This window comes from Astatotilapia calliptera, chromosome 10 (genome assembly GCF_964374335.1).
Source record: "Astatotilapia calliptera chromosome 10, fAstCal68.1, whole genome shotgun sequence".
Lineage (NCBI taxonomy): Eukaryota > Metazoa > Chordata > Actinopteri > Cichliformes > Cichlidae > Astatotilapia > Astatotilapia calliptera.
The window spans coordinates 21,568,212-21,585,997 of record NC_137431.1 but is presented as its reverse complement, the minus strand read 5'-3'; the positions used below and the strand labels follow the sequence as shown (position 1 = coordinate 21,585,997).

The window sequence follows — 17,786 nt, the reverse complement described above, 5'->3', positions numbered from 1 at the left end:
ATCAACAACAGTAATTAATTCCTGTTATGCTAATGGAGTTTTCTCAAACTTTTACTCGCATGCCTTCCTTGCAAAGAAAGTTCACATCCCCGCACCCCACAACTCTGTATTTACTATTAACAAAAATGAGAAATTAATTTAAGTGACAGTCGGCACTTGTTTATTTCCTCTAAATAAATTACATTTATTCCACTTCCCTTCACAAACCACCCTTTTTCTCCCTGGGCATCAACATGGTCCAATGGCAAGTTTCTCCTCTTACATAATGAACCATGGCCCCTGCATGATTTGCATCATCAAATGAACCCAGTGCTATTTGAAGTATTGAAACTTCATGGATATTTTAAACACCAAATGTATTATTTCTTTGTTTATTCTGCTTTAAATCCTACATAGCTTTCTTTGCTCTCAAAAAGCTGTTGAATTCAGGACCATTTTCACTCTGCACAAGTGATAAACAGCTGACAGATTCATTAGAATACACATTTCCGATTAGGACAGTCAGCTATTCATGTCACTGAAATGCCTTATCTGCCATTTACAAGACTATAGAGACATGTAATATATCCAGTAGTTATTATTCATACAGGTATTTTTTTCCTAATAATTTTATTTTACTGTCAATCACAGGTGCTCATTATTATAGCAGACAAATTTGCCCCACAGCTCTGGAAACTTTAACAACGTGGTTTGAATCTGAGTATGTACATCTCAATAACATAACATGGTGCAAAAAAGCCGTCGCTCTCTTTCACGATGCTCTGCCTCGGGCCCACATTAGACGCCGTGTGAGCGCTAAAGAGACGCGGCGGTGAGCGGGACTGACAGACACACTCGGCACAGGTCACAGCTTGTTTTATTTTGAATTCGAACCAAGAGAAGAGGGACAAGGATGCACACGGATAAATTACACCAGGTATCGCTACATATCAACTAACAACATCACAACATCTCATTAAAGCGCTCTTGACAACAGATCCAACATTACCAAATTGAAAAAAAATTAATAATAATAAGAGTGCAGGAGGATAACTTGGCTGCAGCTGAAGCCCATCCATAAACAGAACAATACACAGTGGCAAATAAAGAGTTTTGGCAAGAGACAGTTGTATGCACAATATCTTGTTTCCCATCTGCAACATTGTGTTTAATGAAGCTACAAGACTGGCAACTGAAGCAATATGTAGTTCACATAAAGGAATTGTACTAATTTTAAAAAAAAGGAGAAGAAGAAAAACTCCCTAAAGCTACTACAATGCATACACACAACCTAGCCTGAATGCACATCTTTATGTACAGCTTAGCTCACTGCAGGATCTCAGGATTTAAAATGTATGGCACATCACATTTAAAATGTTCTTCTTCTTGTGTATGAGCGATTAAACAGCAATGAAGGGGGGGGAAAGTCGTTCGGTCAAGTCAGAACTGACGCGGGCCTTGGCCTCAGACAGACCAGCTGAAGCTTTGACACATTTTGGGTGATACGCCTGTGTAGTTTTTGACAGGTATGCCTGAGGTTGCCTAGTCTGCACAAAAAAAGCTAGAAAGAAGAGGGGCTGAGAATGACTATACAGTAACTACAGTATACACACTGGGGAAAATATGACTTCAAACTTCAGAGACTCGCACAAAGAAGCGTGAATCTCAGCGTCAACTCGTGCCTTCGTACAAAGAGTTACCTGGTAATCACATACAAAACATCCATAGATTACAGTAAAAAATAAATAACCATGATAGTCAATGAATAATCATTTTGAGGAAGGGAGTAAACAAGATAACAAGAGAGCAGACTGCAGGTGGATGTGGGTGTACGTCAGCAGATGATGATAACCTCAACAGAGTAAGAGATCGGATGCCCCTCGATAAGAATGAGCACATAAAAGAGCAGACAAGTTAATCTGAATACAAATGTGCTTGTGGGGTTTAATGTCTGCATGCACGATTTCACTCTATATATGTACTCTTGTGTGAATCTGTCTCTTTTGTCTACAAGTCTAAATATTCACTGACATGTTGTCGGCCTGTGTCTGCATGTACGTCTTCATGTCTGCATGTGTGTCTTTACATCCTTTAACCATTCAGCTAACTCAGTGGCCCTCACCGCCACTCGGGGGTTTGGCGTCGCGCCCTCCTGACCCTCCAGGCAGCCAGGGGGAGACAGAGTGCGAGGTGGTCTGCTTGGCCATGCTGTAGTGGCTGATCACTGTATAGAAACGGCCCCTGGAGTTGGCATCCTGGGCAGCGTAGTAGGCCTCAAGAGAGGCTGGGATACACCGCTTGTGCTGTAGGGGGAACAACAGTGAGGTTGGTGTGATTTAGCAGGAGAGTAACATGCTAATTAAAAACTCTGAATTAAATACTGAATCATTTACAGAGTTAAAGCAATGAAACCTGAAGGAAAACATTAAAATCCCAACTTCAATTACAATCCAGGCAAAATGTGTTTATACCACATTTATTAAGTTTTTACACTGATTGTATACTTAGCATTGGCCACATCAGAAATATTCAAAGATAACACTACATCAAGGAAAAACAGGTACGGTGCTGCTACTGTACTATAATCACTTGTGCTCCAGTTCTGACAGAGACTAGAAACAGAGATGTCCCATATTAGCTTCTAGCATATTAGCGTTAAATCCTTCTGCTCACAAGCAAAGGTTTTAAATAACCAGGTCCAGTAAAGACCTCATAGTCCCATTTTATCCTAATAGCACATTCTAAACGAGCTGACAGCTCTGCCTCCCAATCTAAAAGTGGACCCGACTCCCAGTTTGGGTCTGGGAGACAGCTCTGCTTTTAAGACAAGACTTAAAGCTTTCCTCTTTCCTCTTAAAGCTTATAGCTAGTTGTTTAACTCTGGTTTTCTCTCAGAGGGTGTATCTTTTGTCCCAGAAGCTTGGAAAGAAAAGCATCTGGACTTCTTTAAGTTACTTGAAGCCGTTTCACCTCTCATCTGAGAAGCTTTTTCAGTTCTAAGGGAAATTGGTGGAGAGTCCCAGATTTTAAGCCCTATGGGAGGGTCCCCAAGTGGGTCATGGACCTCCTATTGATCCTCTACCTAATCACACTAACCAAGGTGTGAAAATGGGTATGGGACAGAGAAGACAGGTGGTTTGAAAGAGGAGTGAAAGCAGCCATCTATGTCCACTGTGAACGACCCTCCTTGAACAGAGGCGGTGGTTTACAACACCAACTGTCTGCCATCTAAAATCCAGTTTTGAGATCCCTTTCCAGACGCCTTAACGCCCACTCACACCCTGGGCCAATTGACCTCAGGAAATCACATGATAGGGTGGGGCTCAATGAGTTCAGCCGAAAATTTGGCTGATTGTGACCTACACCCGTTTTCACACCTTGGCTTGACACTCTTGGGGACAATCCCATAGGGTTTAAAATCTGGGACTCTTCACCAGTTGCTCTTAGAACTGAAGAAGCTTCTTGGATGAGATGTGAAATGTCTTCAAGCAACTTAAAGAAATCCAGACACTTTTCTTTCCAAGCCCCTTAGACAATATACACAACTTTCTCCCCACAAATTTTAAGTATACTCTTCTCTATTTGTACTAAGTTTGTGCAGAAGAGACAGAAAAAAAGATTAATAATATTGCCACAACATAAATCTTCTGGTGGCATTTGACATAATACAATCAGGGTCTTATGAAAGGATGAGAAACCCACTGTAATATATAATAAGAACAAGGTAATTATCTCATGTTTTCTAATACTTTTTGTTAGAACACTGAACACACACAGTAATATTGTCTCTTATTAGGTAAGTCACAGTGAAATTGTGTGTACTCTGTCACATTAATGATTTTTTAGTTACCACATTACCTCATTGAAATACCTTATTTATTAAGCAGTTACCTTTTTATATTTTCTATGTAAATAACTGTATGTTTGCTCTGTTATCTGATGGTGTAGCCGACCAGCTACAGCTTTCATTATACATTGTAAAATGTCAATAAAAGGCTTCTATTTCTGATTCTAATATTAGTTGTAATAAGGAGGTAAAGTCAGAAGACACAAGAAGACGCCTAAAGCTCTGCATAAGATTTATAGGTCAGTGTGCTCCAGTGTGTACCCATTTAAAGCCTCACATAGTTGTGCTGTGTGTGGCACACTGTGTGAGCAGGCGTGTCTTTCTATTGACACCTTTCCACCTTGTGAATGTGGATGTGACACTGCTAATAATACCTCAGCAGACTGCAGTCAGAGCCCCTGCAGAGGTTGTGGGCCTCAAACTAGATTTATTCCACCTTAAAGACTACATCTGTCTAGAGACACAGACTTGCAAGGTGACCTCTTACAAGGTAGAGTAAAACTTATAAGTAGAGGGCAGTAGAAATCAGCAGAAAAGAGGCTGTCTGTATCCATACACTGTAAAACCTAAAACAGACTGTTGCATAAGGACATCAGTGTGAAACATTTTCTTTTACGACCTCAGCCGTAATGATCAGGAGTCAGTCATAATGTGGTAATTACCATAAAATATTCAGCATGTCTGATTTTTCTAATTTTCATCTAATTGTCAACCAAGCTATTAACATATGATAGAGGACTAAATTAAGTGTCTTTTTGGCTTCTGTGTCAAAGAATAAAAGCAGAAAATTACACCGGTCATAACAAAATCATTGACGCCATTGATGGATTATTGCCTGTCAGATAAGCCTCATCAGCCTCTTCGGTTAACATGAACTCAGAAATGAATAAAAGTAGGGCAGAAGTTTTTTTTCTTCACCCAGGGGAGACTGCGCTCACCTCTATTTCCTGATTTAGATAGGTGGGACGTTAGAGAAGAGCGGACAGGATTCTGCAGTTTATATGGCAGAGCAAATATTTGCCAACACGAATGGCCAATGACAGAGAAATTTATTGTGAAATTTTAGAAAAATACTTGGATGCTCCAGTTTCTCCTGCTGTCAGGGGAGGAACAACAGAAAAACAAAAAAAGGAATGGAAAGAAAATCTCATTACGGTGACATGTCGTAGCTGGACCTTAAAATATTCTTCACAGCTCATGCCTTCTTCAGGATGTAGCACGAATGAGCTGAAGGGGATGTATGTACAGGAGAGGCATGAGCACGCGAGCATATAATCAAACAACAGCTGCTCCACCTCCAAAACAATTTGATCCTATGAGCCTATTGATTTTGCACACGCTGAGATATCTTTCAGTTACACAGATGCTCAAAAACAACAGCAACGACCAAACAAAGAGGAAAAAATGATAAATGAGAACCACACATGTGACACCGCAGAGTATTGAACATTTTGGTGTTAAAGAACAGCACATATATTGATTTAAACAACAGTAACACACAAAGACGACATAAACCACACAATCATCACAAAAATAACTAAAATCTCTTCCTTAAAGACCTGGATCCATAGCTTACCATTGCTAAATCCAAAATGTTTTACAGTGTTAATGTGTGATGCATTAACATCATCACACATTTTTATGTTCTCACTCCTCAAACAAGCACATCAACTTTCTCCACTTGGCTATCTTTGCACATTAAAAAAAAAGCTTTCACACATCAATAAACCAGAAAATCTTTGCTGAGGGCTCACAGTTTCTTTTAATGGGGGCTTAAAATCAATATACCTCATGGATAGCTGAGTGTTTAAGAAGATTTTGTGCTGATGAGAGATTTGGAAAAGCAGGTTCAAGAAATAACATCCAGATTTTGTACCTATGAGCATAAACCGAGGCTGCAATAGCTAGGATGTGTTTAGAAAGCAATGTGCAACTAAAAATACTCACGTCTCAGTTCGATTAAGCAAATCATTTAATTGAACCCTATCTGATAACCCTGGGTGGTCTGAGGTTAAATATATCATTACTCCTTTGCCTGAGCAAACCATCTACTGTGAGGCTTCTCACCAGGTCCTGTAAAGGTCCCGTGTGACAGTAATTCTGTGGTCTTTACACTGACTCCCTGTAAAGTTTGGGGCTCAGTGTGAGACTTTGGTAATCACTTTCAGAGCGCTTCATGGTCAGACGCTTCCCCTAGTGAACTTCTCCATCCACGCGTAACTAATAAGCCTCTGAGGTCAGCTAATCAGTGCATTTGGTGGTACCTCGATCTAGGTCAAGGACAAACTCAGACGGCGCTTTTTGGTTTGTGGCTCCCAAGTTGTAGAACTCGATTTAATTCGACTTCAGCTCTGTGGACACTGTCTACACCTTTAAAAAGAAGCTTATGACCCACCTATGCAGGATTGCTTCTATCTACTTTTATCCATTCATAGCATTTTAATTGTTGTTTATATTGCCACACACTTTGCAACATTTATTCTTGAAAAGTGCTACATAAACAAACGTCACTTACTTAAATCTTTCCCAATCCACCCATGACTACACTCGGTAATGCACCATCCATAGGAGACAAGCTTTTAAGCAGTACACACCAGGATCCAAACAAAGAACGTGGCTAAACAAAAAGGCTTTGGAAACCTTGTGAGAATTTCACTTAGAGCAAGACATCTGCTACTGAAGAAAACACAGCAGAGCTTCATCATTTGTGTGTTACCTACTATTTACATCTGGATGCGTCTTTGTGGACTAAAAGAAAATTAAGCGACTGTATGTGAGGTGATGGGAGACACTTTGGACCCAAATCTTAAGAAGGACATAGATTATAGGCCTGTTCTTACTGTCAAGTGGCTCCCATGCTGTTCTTTATTACTAAAAGGTTTAATTTTCTGTATGCTTAAGACTTGAAGACCATGCTTTGAACACTGCAAGTACTTTTTTTCTTAGTGCATGCATAATTAATAGGAGTGAATGTCTAAACAATGGAAGAGTTTTGGAGGTATGCTGATGTGCCTTACTAATTAACTGAACACAGAGGTGGGAAGTACCGAAGTACAGATACTTCTATATTTTACTTAGGTAGAGTTTTCAGGTACCTCTGACTGAGCACGTGCTGCATATTTTGATCAGTGTATTCTTATGACAATGCACTGCAGCAAAAAGATGTCAATATAATACAAATTTAATCGAATTATGGTTAAAATCTCGCTCTTTATTGATTGATTAAACATCAGATCATTTTGTACATCCCACTTGACATCCTGTGAGCATGACTTCCAGTTCAAAGCCTAAATTCAAGGGGTTTAACAAACATATTGCATTAACTATTTAGAAATTAGTTCAGAAACTCAAAAGTATTTAGATAATATGATACAGGGATTGTTTTGGGGGTTTTTTTTTATACAAGGACTCATTTACCTGTAGTAGGCTAAAACCTGATATTAGGTTATCCAAAATATTACAATATTCACAGAGGAATGAATGGGCAGTTTGAAGAAGTGCACCTCGATAGGCATGATAAACCAAATGACATTATATTATGTGGGGCTTTTACTTGACTCTGTGTCTCCTTTTGAGACCAACCAGATTAATTCAGACAAGTGCTATAGAAGTAGTGAAAAACCACAGTGCTATTGAGATTATTCATCTCTTCTTGACATGATCCTATTTAAGATGTGACAGATGTGTTTCCACTTGATATATTACCTGGAAATCTCCAAGACAGGAAAATATCTACTGTAGAATACTGATAACCCTCAAATATGTTGTTTTGGAGAAAAGGAAGAAGGTAGTCCAAGTATTCACAAAAGGCATGAAGGTGCAAAAATTAAGATAGACATATTAATAAAAAAAAAATGCTAAGAAATGGCTCAATAATAATAAGTTATCGTGTGCTGCAGGCTTGCTCAGCACTGAAGAGGCTAATCTACAACCCACATTCCAGCACAAACCAGCTACTGTGTTAAACACCTCTCCTAATAAATGTGCTGCTGAGCAATAAAATGAAACACTGGCCGTTTATGGGTATTACCTTATAAATGAATCCATCTGGGCAGGCGTGGTCGTAGGTGAAGGCTTTATAAACCACCAGGAACACAATGCAGGCAAGGAAGGCCAAGGCCAGGATGATCAGAATCGTCACCTGCAGGGAGGACAAACACTGGTCAGAGCAATAATGGACGATTGTAGTTTTCGTGAGGGAGGTTTAGGGTTAGACAGCGAGAAAGATTGAGCGTGTGCACCAGTGCGTGTCTACATGTGTGTGTGTAGTCATGACAAATGGTAAGATGTTGTTGACTGAGGTCAAAAGCTCCTCAAGGCAAGGTGTTCCTGTTGAAATGTGTGATGAATGACTCAAGTGGTGACACTATTAAAAAGTACCTTGTTTCCACGGTGACAATGCTGCAAAGATAAGACATTAAGTGAGCGAGGTAAATCACTGTTCTGTTTACCTTTGTTCAGGTATATATGTGTGTTTCTCTGATACAGTACATGCATATTTTGCACCAACACCTTTGTCACTAAAAGGTCTCTTTTTTTTTTCTTTCAAAAACTCAGTTTGAATCAAAGCTCTTTTCTGTTCAAGCATCCCAGTAAGCTGTGACAGGTGTGACAGCGAGCCTCCACATACCATCCCTGGCCTGTCGTGCTACATATCCATCTAGATCGCTTTGGTGTGAATTACCCACCTTCGAAGACCTTGCTGTAGAAATGTCTGCCCTCTCTTGGTTGTAATGAAACTGGCACTTGGTTTATAAACCCACAATCCATGCTGAGAGCAATTTCATGTGGGAACTATTTCTAACAAACTACACCCACCAGTTGTATCAGTGCATAGCAAAAAGCGAATATCTACCCACGGCGAGAGGCTGTGTTCATGACAGGATGTAAATATAAGTGACCACACACTGCAGAACTACAGTATAATGTTAGTGAGCTGGATGCTTGTTTTACTTGGCAGTCAACCCACAACAGGGTAATTTAGATGGGTAAACAGTGTTACAGATAAAAGGAAAAGCAGGTAAAATTGATTTGGGGATAATGACCCCTTCAATTTTTGTCATCATCTGAATTCATTGTCTTTTTCCTGTCTTCCTCCATCCACCCCCAGTTGGGGGTAGAAGATTTAGATTTGTTCTGTTTGTGCATGATGTATTGTATATGTTGTTTTAGACTGCTGTATGTGAAGCAAATTAGCCCACAATGATATGGCATTAAATTGGTCCTGAAAGATACGTATCTATGAATTCTTATTTCATAGATCGAACAAGGTGCTGGAAACATTCCTAACAGGCCTGACGGCATCACGCAGTTGCTGTACAACCCTTATACAAATTGTGTATTTCACCAAAAAGGTGGCCTCTGGTGACTGTGAAAAACATTTGATTACAGTGAACTATTGCTATGTTCAAGAAACTATTCTAAGTTAGTTTAAGACATCAGAAGATGGGTACACTGTGGTCATAAAGGACTGTACATTGTCAGAAACAACACTCAGGTAGGCTGTGGCATTTCACCCTCTATCACCCAGGACTTACACTTAGTATAAGTAATTTTGGCTGTAAAACTATTTTAAAAATCTAATCTTTTAGGAACCATTTGAATGTTTTCCTCAGCCCAGAATAGTTGAGGAGTTACGGTAATGTGAAGTGCACATGGTAAAATCTAGGCAGAGCTGATTTTTCCGTCTGTGTTCAGACGGCAGAACCTAATGAATGCTTTATGCTACTGTGATACATCAAAAATCCCTGTAAAGCTCGTCTTTTCTTCTTTCTGAAGCCATTTTAATTTAATCTGTAGCACAAACAGTAAAAGAATGACAGTTAGTTAAAGAGCACCTGTAAAAAGAGCCAGGGTTAAACAATGCTTAGCTGGTACTAAAGGGCCCAAAGTGTGCCAAGAAAACCTCCTCCATGCCATTACATCACCACTAGCAGCCTGAATTGCTTAACAGGGCAGGATGGATCCATGCTTTCATGTTCTTTACACCAGATTTTCCATTTTTCTAAAGTAGAACAGTATTGTTTTTTTCTGTTTGCTTGTTTTGTTTTTATCCATGGAGATATGCTGCAGTCACTCTGTTGTTAAAAATGCTATCGATTGGTTTTTGGACGTCTTGTCAGTGAGTCATCCACGTGAATCAATCAGAATCCTTCCTGCCACCAAACCTGCGCTAATTGTCAGCGCACTTGAGTTAGTGAATTTGCCCACCATTTAATTTCTGAAATTCTCCAGCTGCTCACTGCCAAAAGCAGAAGAAAGAAAAGTGCCCTTCATTTTTCACTGTAAATAACAGGGTGCACAAAAGAGAATTATAAATTGCATATTCTTGATCTCAATGAAATATAATTTAAAAGAAAAGAAATGAAACAAAGCATAATGTTTGGGTCAGTTTCAATAACAAGGGCCAATGAAATGTTATCAGCCTGGACAAGCACTTGTATGGAATCAAAAACATTATGCAGTGTGAAAAATGCCCAAATATCAGCCCAAAGCAGAGCTAATCGAAAATGATGGAAGTAATGCATTTATTTCTGCATGCTGATGCAAATGTGTAGTTTGATGTGTGAAATATTCATTTCCCTGGCAGGCTAGACAATGTTGTAGTAAAGTAGATTAACATATAAAAGGATTTGTTTCCTCCTACTTTCTACTTGACACCCTGATTGGGTGCTTCTGAGTGAACATTTAATTAGAATTATGCAAATGGAGTACAAAGGATAGCTGTAGGTAAGTGTGAGCTGAATGAACATAGCTGTATCTCCTAAAAAAAAAAGAAAAACGTTAATATTAAAAGTCAGAGTTATCCCAGGGAGTCAGCTGAAATATGGACTCTTCCATAATGGATGAACGTATCTAATTTTCTCTTTTCATTTCTAGACCAATGTTAAAGCCCGATTTACTGCTGTGTATACAATCTGTCACAGCGAGATGTCAGAGCAATTACGCGCGGTTGTAATCATCAGTCTCCATCAGCGTTATGCGGGTGGACAGTGACACGCAAGCTAAGTGACTGTTTACTTGGTGTCAACCGGGGGACACGACTCTCAGCCTCGGTTGCTGCTGACACTTTTTGTAAATTACATCTCCCGCACTGCTAAACGTGAAAAGAATGCGCTGAAAGTCATAGCTAACTCGTATTTAGGGAGCAGCGGCAGACGTGGAATGACTGACGAAGGACCCACCCCCTTTTTTTGAAGTCCTGAATAGCGATGCACATGAAACGGGCTTATTAAGAAGAAGGATTACTGTAAAGCTCCTCATATCATGAAGAAAGCAATGTGAGTTGCTCATGCATGTGGGCTTTAAAATTTAAAAACTCTGAAGCATGAAAAGAAGGCTGGAGTCTGAAGAGATCTGCACTTCTGTGTGCTGCTAAAAATGGAGGGAATTTAAAGAGTCTTCATCCACGCGCTGGAACCGTTTGTCTGAAATAGTCATTTAGGGGATTATTTACTAAATGACACTTTTAAAATTAGGTCGTGACATATTACATACGTAAAACAGATTAGCGGGATTAACCCTTGCACCGAGTGTGTAGCGTTGATGTTTATGTTCAGTCTCTCTCTGATGTTAATTGTTGTTGGAGTGATGACTCAAGCAGGAATTTAGCCCACCCTCGGTGACAGAAATGATCGCCCTAAAATCCCTGTTGATGCAGCTGCTGTGGCCATGTGGTGTGCAAATCCATTAAAAATCTATCCTGACCTTTCTCCATTATTCATAATCTGGCTGAACTCTGCAGTAAACCTTAGAAGGTTCAGCTGAGGGAAGTCGACTCCCTCCATGCATGTAATGGCTTCAAACTTCTATTTACTGTCTTACTGTAATATTTCGCTGCTATAGGATGACACTACTGTACTCATGTATCTGATCTGAGCGTAACAAAATGCGCATTTATGGAACAGAACAAGCTACACCAGAACATAACAGAGCAGAGAAAGGCTTTTTTTGATTTGATCACTACAAAACTATAATTATTCTAGCAAGGCACCCACATCAGCGTCATCCCATTTTCTTCTCAGTATACTCAATGTGACTGTTTTGTCACTAGCACTTCAGTATGTGTCATACTACACTACTATCACCACCAACACAACCACCATCCCGTTTGCTGTGCAACACAGATAACAGACAAACGCTTGTTTGTCTTGGATGCAGGTAGAGGCGCAGCATGTTGTTGCGCTTTGAATAAAGAACAGCGTGTCTTTAACAAGGATTGGCTTCATGAGCAGAGGCTGGGTGGCTACAGGTAACCGTGCCTGCTGGGGCTTTAATCACTTCACCTAATCCACCGTGGGGGTGGGGCCGAGGGAAAAAGACCTCAAACTGTCTGCATTTAAAACCACACAAAGCAAAATAAATAAATAAAAATAGATTTGACAAGCATCACAGGCTTCCTGTGGATCCACACTGTTTGCTCACATGAAAGACTAATAAGAACTCATGAGTAAAGTAAGTACAACAATGTTGAGAAAAACAAACAAAAAAAAAACAAAACAAAAAAAAAAAAAAGTTGCTGTAGACTTACCTGACGGACCTCCACCACAGAGTTGCTCTATTAGACTGAGATCTGGTGACTGTGGAGGCCATTTGAGTACATTGAACTCATGTCATGCTCATCACCCAGTTTGAGATGACTTTTTTCATGTTTATTAGCATTTGCAACTTACATGTTTAAATAAAGATTTAATTTGTTCATTCAAAATCAAATCAAACGAATGAAGTCAGAAACTATGGAACTACTCAGCGAAGGCTATCGGCATCATCTTCTTGGTAAATCTATTTCAAAAATACTGACGGCCTGTGATAGTTATTTTAAAATCCTATAGGTGATTTTCAGAAAATTTGACCTCTGACCTTGACAAAGTCACTGAGATTTCAACTCATCGCCTCGTTCTTCTGGGGTTACTGTGTTCACAAACTTGGGTGCCTGCCCACCTGTCATCCCAGTTGGGTGACGACAATACCTCATCAGCCTTTATGGCAGAGGGGTAAAAACGTTATTATAAAGAATAAACTAGAATGTAGTTTAAGACCATCCACTTGAGATAGTTTCCTCAATCTGTTGACCTGTTTGGCATTTTTGCTCAAAATGGCCTGCAGGTCATTTTTCTTTCAATCAGGCTTAAAGATATTTATATTTATATATCTATAATCTTGTACTTCCCTATCTGCCTTTTATTCTTCTCTACAACAGGCAGCTGTCGACAGTTGTGAATTTCAGAGAAAGACAAAAAACAAAGCAGATTATAAAAGATCCATTAGGATTGTTCCTCTGCTCCCCGGCTTTCTCATCACTGACTGCAGATTACACATCTACAGTTTACCTGTTGTTTACCACATCTTTCATAACACACACACACACACACACACACCACATGCTTATTTTCTCAAACTCCCTTTGGATTGTAGAAAATAATTGATTGCGAGTGAGATATTTTCCACAAAATACATTTCTCTTTTATTATTTATGGCTGCACGGTGCATCACAAGTTCAAAGGCAGTGAGTTTTCTAAATAGATGTGCTTCTTCACAGTGTGTTTTCCCACCATTTGACATATGATTTCTCTCCTTTTTTTTTTTTTTTTTCCCGACGCCGTGCTAGGTTAAAATGCAACACACCACCCACACTCTCTGCTGTAAGTTGACAGGCCATATGGGGGGAGCAGACACCTCCTCACATTCGAGGAACAGAGGAGAATATGTAAGTGCGCGTCTAAGCAGGAGAGAAAAGAAAGGTGGGTGTGTGACAGGAGAGAGAAACGGCGCTGATAAAACAGATAACTAAGTGACAGAGGGAGCAAAGCGAGAAATAAAGAAAGAGATGACAAAGGCAATAAAGCAGCAGGCAAAAGGCAGACAGCGAATGACAGAGATCCAGGGGCAGATGGAGAATCTTGTTCCCTGTTTTGGTAGCAGGTGGCAGGGACAGACAGACACACAGAGAGGCAGGCGGGAGGGCAGCAAACGCAATGGGATATCAGTTGTTGCATCGATCAATACAGTGCTGAAGAAAGCATGAATAACTGCTTTTCATTCATCTTCCTATTACCCCTCTGACATCTTCTCAAGAGCAGCACAAAGGAAGCTCAATCTCTTAAATTTTCAACTATTATTTTCCGTTCAGCAGTGAGCTGAATGAATCTGCGCTCGCACGGGCATGTGGCGCTACAAGCATTAAAAACAGCCACGCTATCGAATGAGGACTGTTCGAATGCTAAAAAGTTTCACCTTAGCTGTAATATCTCAAACGCCCCAAGGGAAATTTTGTTGATTAATGAGATTAATTATGTTGTTGACAGGCTGAGTTAGTGCAGAGTGAAAGCCTCCCCTACAAAAATAAATTATTTTTTTTTAAAAAGCTTAAAGGTCACTGGTCAGCGGCAAATGCCAGTATGTCAATCAGACTCAACATCCAAAAATAAAGGATGTGGGGAAGGACCCTTTAAAAGTCTGACTATAAACTTGAGCAGTGCTTTTTATCCATCGTAACGCAGCCCGTGGGTTAAATTCTGAAACTACATCACTAGAAAGAAATCAGATGAGGCAAAAAAAGAGCAATTAGACGACTTAAATGTCAAATATAAATATCCATGAAAGTTTCCAGATCAAAATCCTCTTTGAAACTCGGCTTGCTCTTCCTATTTGATGTGGTGTTCTTGTCACACATGCGGCACAACTAATAGGATTTAAGTACAGGTAGTCTTTGTCCAAATCCTTCTAGACTTGAAGTTTTATCACCTCGGTGACTAAAAGTTTATTACAAAGCTAAAATCACAATGCAAATCTTTACAGAATTTTCAGATTAAATCCAGAATCATCGGAACTTTAGTAACATTTTGTTTATGAGTAAGGTCAGAACAAGTGCGACTGGAACTGGACTTCTAACACTGACTCGTGGCAACAAAGTGGAAAAGAAAAACGGTATTTTTGCAATGAGGGCTGAATTTTTGTTGTTTATTGATCATGCTCCGTTGATAAGTAAGTACGTTAAGAATGTAAAAATACACAATTTAGCAAAGCTAATCTTTTATTTTTATATTTTTTCATATATTAACATTTCAGCCGTCTTTGGAAACATACGATCCAATCCAGCCTAAAGATATAAGAGCAGAGATGAACATGTGCCTAATCCAGAATAAAACCCTCACCTATATGTCACATGCACAATGCTTTAAGCCATGGATCAGCTAGCTACATATAATTTTAAATTAAATATTCTCTTATCCTCTTAAGGCAGTTCAGTAAGGCAGAAACTAATGAAATGTGTGAACGGATACCTTTTAAGGCATTTGGTTGGAAGCTATCACTGATAACTGAAAGATCACAGGTTGGACCCTCATGCAAAATACACCACTCAAACATACTCTTTCACTGTATGCGATATAAATGTGGACATGGCCATTATTACAATGATGACAGAAAATTACCGGAATACTTTGTCACTTCAAGGATGGTAGGTGATGTGGTTAAAATCATTGAAAAAGAAAAAATAGGAGCGGACGTCTAGTCTTCAGGCCATTTTATTAAACTTTAAGGTAAATACTGTTTTTAATCATATATAAAGTAATACTATCAGCACCACAGACACAATCTGTGTTAGCCCTGCGATAGACCAGCGATGTATCCAGGCTGTACCCTGGCTCTTGCTCTATGGAAGGTGTGACAGGCTACAGTATCCCCCGCCCCCAAGTGAGCCTGATAAGGATAAGTGGAACAGGATGGATGGATAAATCCTCACTTTCTTTCTTCCACTCTACTTTTAAGGTTTTGTTAAAACTCTTTTTCCAACTACAGTCGAGCCATGTTGTGCAGTATTTAGGAAGAACAGCTCTTCTTTCATGGATTTTCTTCTACTTGGATTTTGGCAATTGTGCCTTCTAATCCTGCACGCTGTTTTTCTCTCCAAAAAAACTCGGGTGAAAAATTCACTTTGTTTTTAGTATATACAACAAAGGCAAGCCTCAAAGCCAGCTCTGTTTGGGGAGTATCTGAGACAGGGCAGCGGGATGTCAAGGAGACCATGTAGGCGGATTTGGGCTCTCGAGAACTGGTTATCCGGTTGAGACGAGCGCAGCTTCAGCAGCAGAGCCCAAACACTCCACTGTCGAGTTGCATCATGTCTCAGACGAAAACACAAACTATTAAAATGCCAACCTGAGAAAACGCACGATTTTGCCCTGAATTGAGGTCAGCTGAGGTTTGCACAGAGGAGCAAGTCCCCCTACCCAGAGCACCCAGATTCCTTGAGGGAGGTCAACAAGTTACACTTGTTCGCTCTTTCTCAAAAACAATGACTAGAACATCTGCGTTGTGATTATTCATGCAGAAAACCTGCTGTTTTTCTCTGCATGTGAGGTGAATTTCTTACAAATTTTAAATAAAGGTCACTTTATTTATTCTGTATATTCATGACAGCAGTCTTTGATCACCAAACTCAAGTTTTACAGAAATATATGGCAAAAACGGCGCTGATTAAAACCTGCATTCTGTCTGGTATGAACAAATATAATCTCCCTCTTTCTGACTGTGCATATCCGGGGGTGAATGAGCTGCAAACATCTTGCACTTGCAATGTCCTCTGCGGCCTCCTGCATTAAAGCACAGCAAGAGTTGCTGAATTTTCTTTTTAACTGAACCAGGTTGGCGGTTGCAACGGATTGCAGGAACACGATGAAGAAGGCTTTGCATCCCTCGGATTATGTGCTGAAAGGAAAGTACACAAGCCAAGCACAGACTAGCAGTCTTTTAAAATCCTAACCCCCCCCCCTCCTCGCCCATGAAAAGAACATCACATGTGTAACAACTGCTTTATGCAGATTGTAGTCATCACAGTTTGAAATTTTCATCTTTTAATCATGTTAAACCACAGGACACACTTGCATATTAGTCATTTCCACTCATAATAATCAAAGATTTCTGATGTAATCTCAAAGGATCCAACAGCTCTCATGCTGTGTTCGAAGACTTATGTTCTGCTCACTAAAAGATAACGTAGCAGTGTCCACAGCCCATTTTTATGGAGACAAGCACAGCGTCTTTACACACTGGTATTTAAATGGGACATTTAGGATTATAGCAAGCTAACTTTAGCGATGATAAAGCCCTTTCTCAGGACTAATCTGTTATTCTTTTTGGATGTGTGTCTATAGACAATGTCATTGTTAATTTTTCACCTCCTCGTCTGTTTGCTGTAAGATGTGTCATTAGAGAGCATCAAACTTTTCTCACTCAGAATCCACAAGCTCAGCAGCGAGTGTGACAGTGCATGTTCAGCGGGAGATGAGTGCTAATTATGATAATGCATCCCAATTAGGCGAGGTCTCTATGGAGACAGAACTTCAAAGGTTTTGCCTGTATGCACTGCGTATTAGTTAGAGATGTTACACGGAGGAGAAGGTTCTTAGAGTATAGAGTCCAAATCAAATAGCAGGTGGGTTAGAATAAAAAGAAATGACAGAAATAAAAATGGACAGAAAGGGTGAAAGAGGCCAAAAAAAACAAACAAACCCACAACGTAAAAAACAACTGAATAAAAGTCCAGAAACCTGTTTTCCCTAAAATGTGAGTCTACAGTCCACCGGAAAGAGAGCCACTAATCAGTAATGATAACAAATCTGAATGCACCCTCAATAATATGAACACACAAAAACACTTAAATGCTAATCATGAATCCGTAGTAAATCCCTGAGGAGACTGAAATTCTCGATTAGGTTTGCTAATCAGCTCCTACTCTGCTAGATGAAGATGCTGCAGGAGAGGAGATATTATTAATGATGGGACCTGCCTGCTAACACACAGCGCACCTCTAAACAGCTGTTTACCTCGCAAGACAAGGTCCATTACTCTAATGTATCCCCAGCTCTCAGTCTCCTGGGTACGTTTTATGTTCCTGCATTTGTTCAGCATGCGCACGGATGTGTGTGCATGAACGCGTTTGTGTGTACGTGTAACACAG

At 39.9% G+C, this 17,786-nt stretch overlaps 1 protein-coding gene across 2 annotated transcripts in view; it reads right to left on the bottom strand.

The window, feature by feature from the left end:
- Positions 1-839: 839 nt before the first annotated feature.
- nsg2 (neuronal vesicle trafficking associated 2) overlaps positions 840-17,786 on the bottom strand; it is a 57,726-nt gene continuing 40,779 nt past the window's right edge. For both annotated transcript variants that reach the window (XM_026181696.2, XM_026181697.2), the window contains exons 4-5: positions 7,857-7,967; positions 840-2,282 (exon numbers count right to left, since the gene is read on the bottom strand). In XM_026181696.2, coding sequence (XP_026037481.1) covers positions 2,088-2,282; positions 7,857-7,967 — 306 coding nt within the window. In that variant the 3' untranslated portion in view covers positions 840-2,087. The remainder of the gene's footprint in view (positions 2,283-7,856; positions 7,968-17,786) is intronic.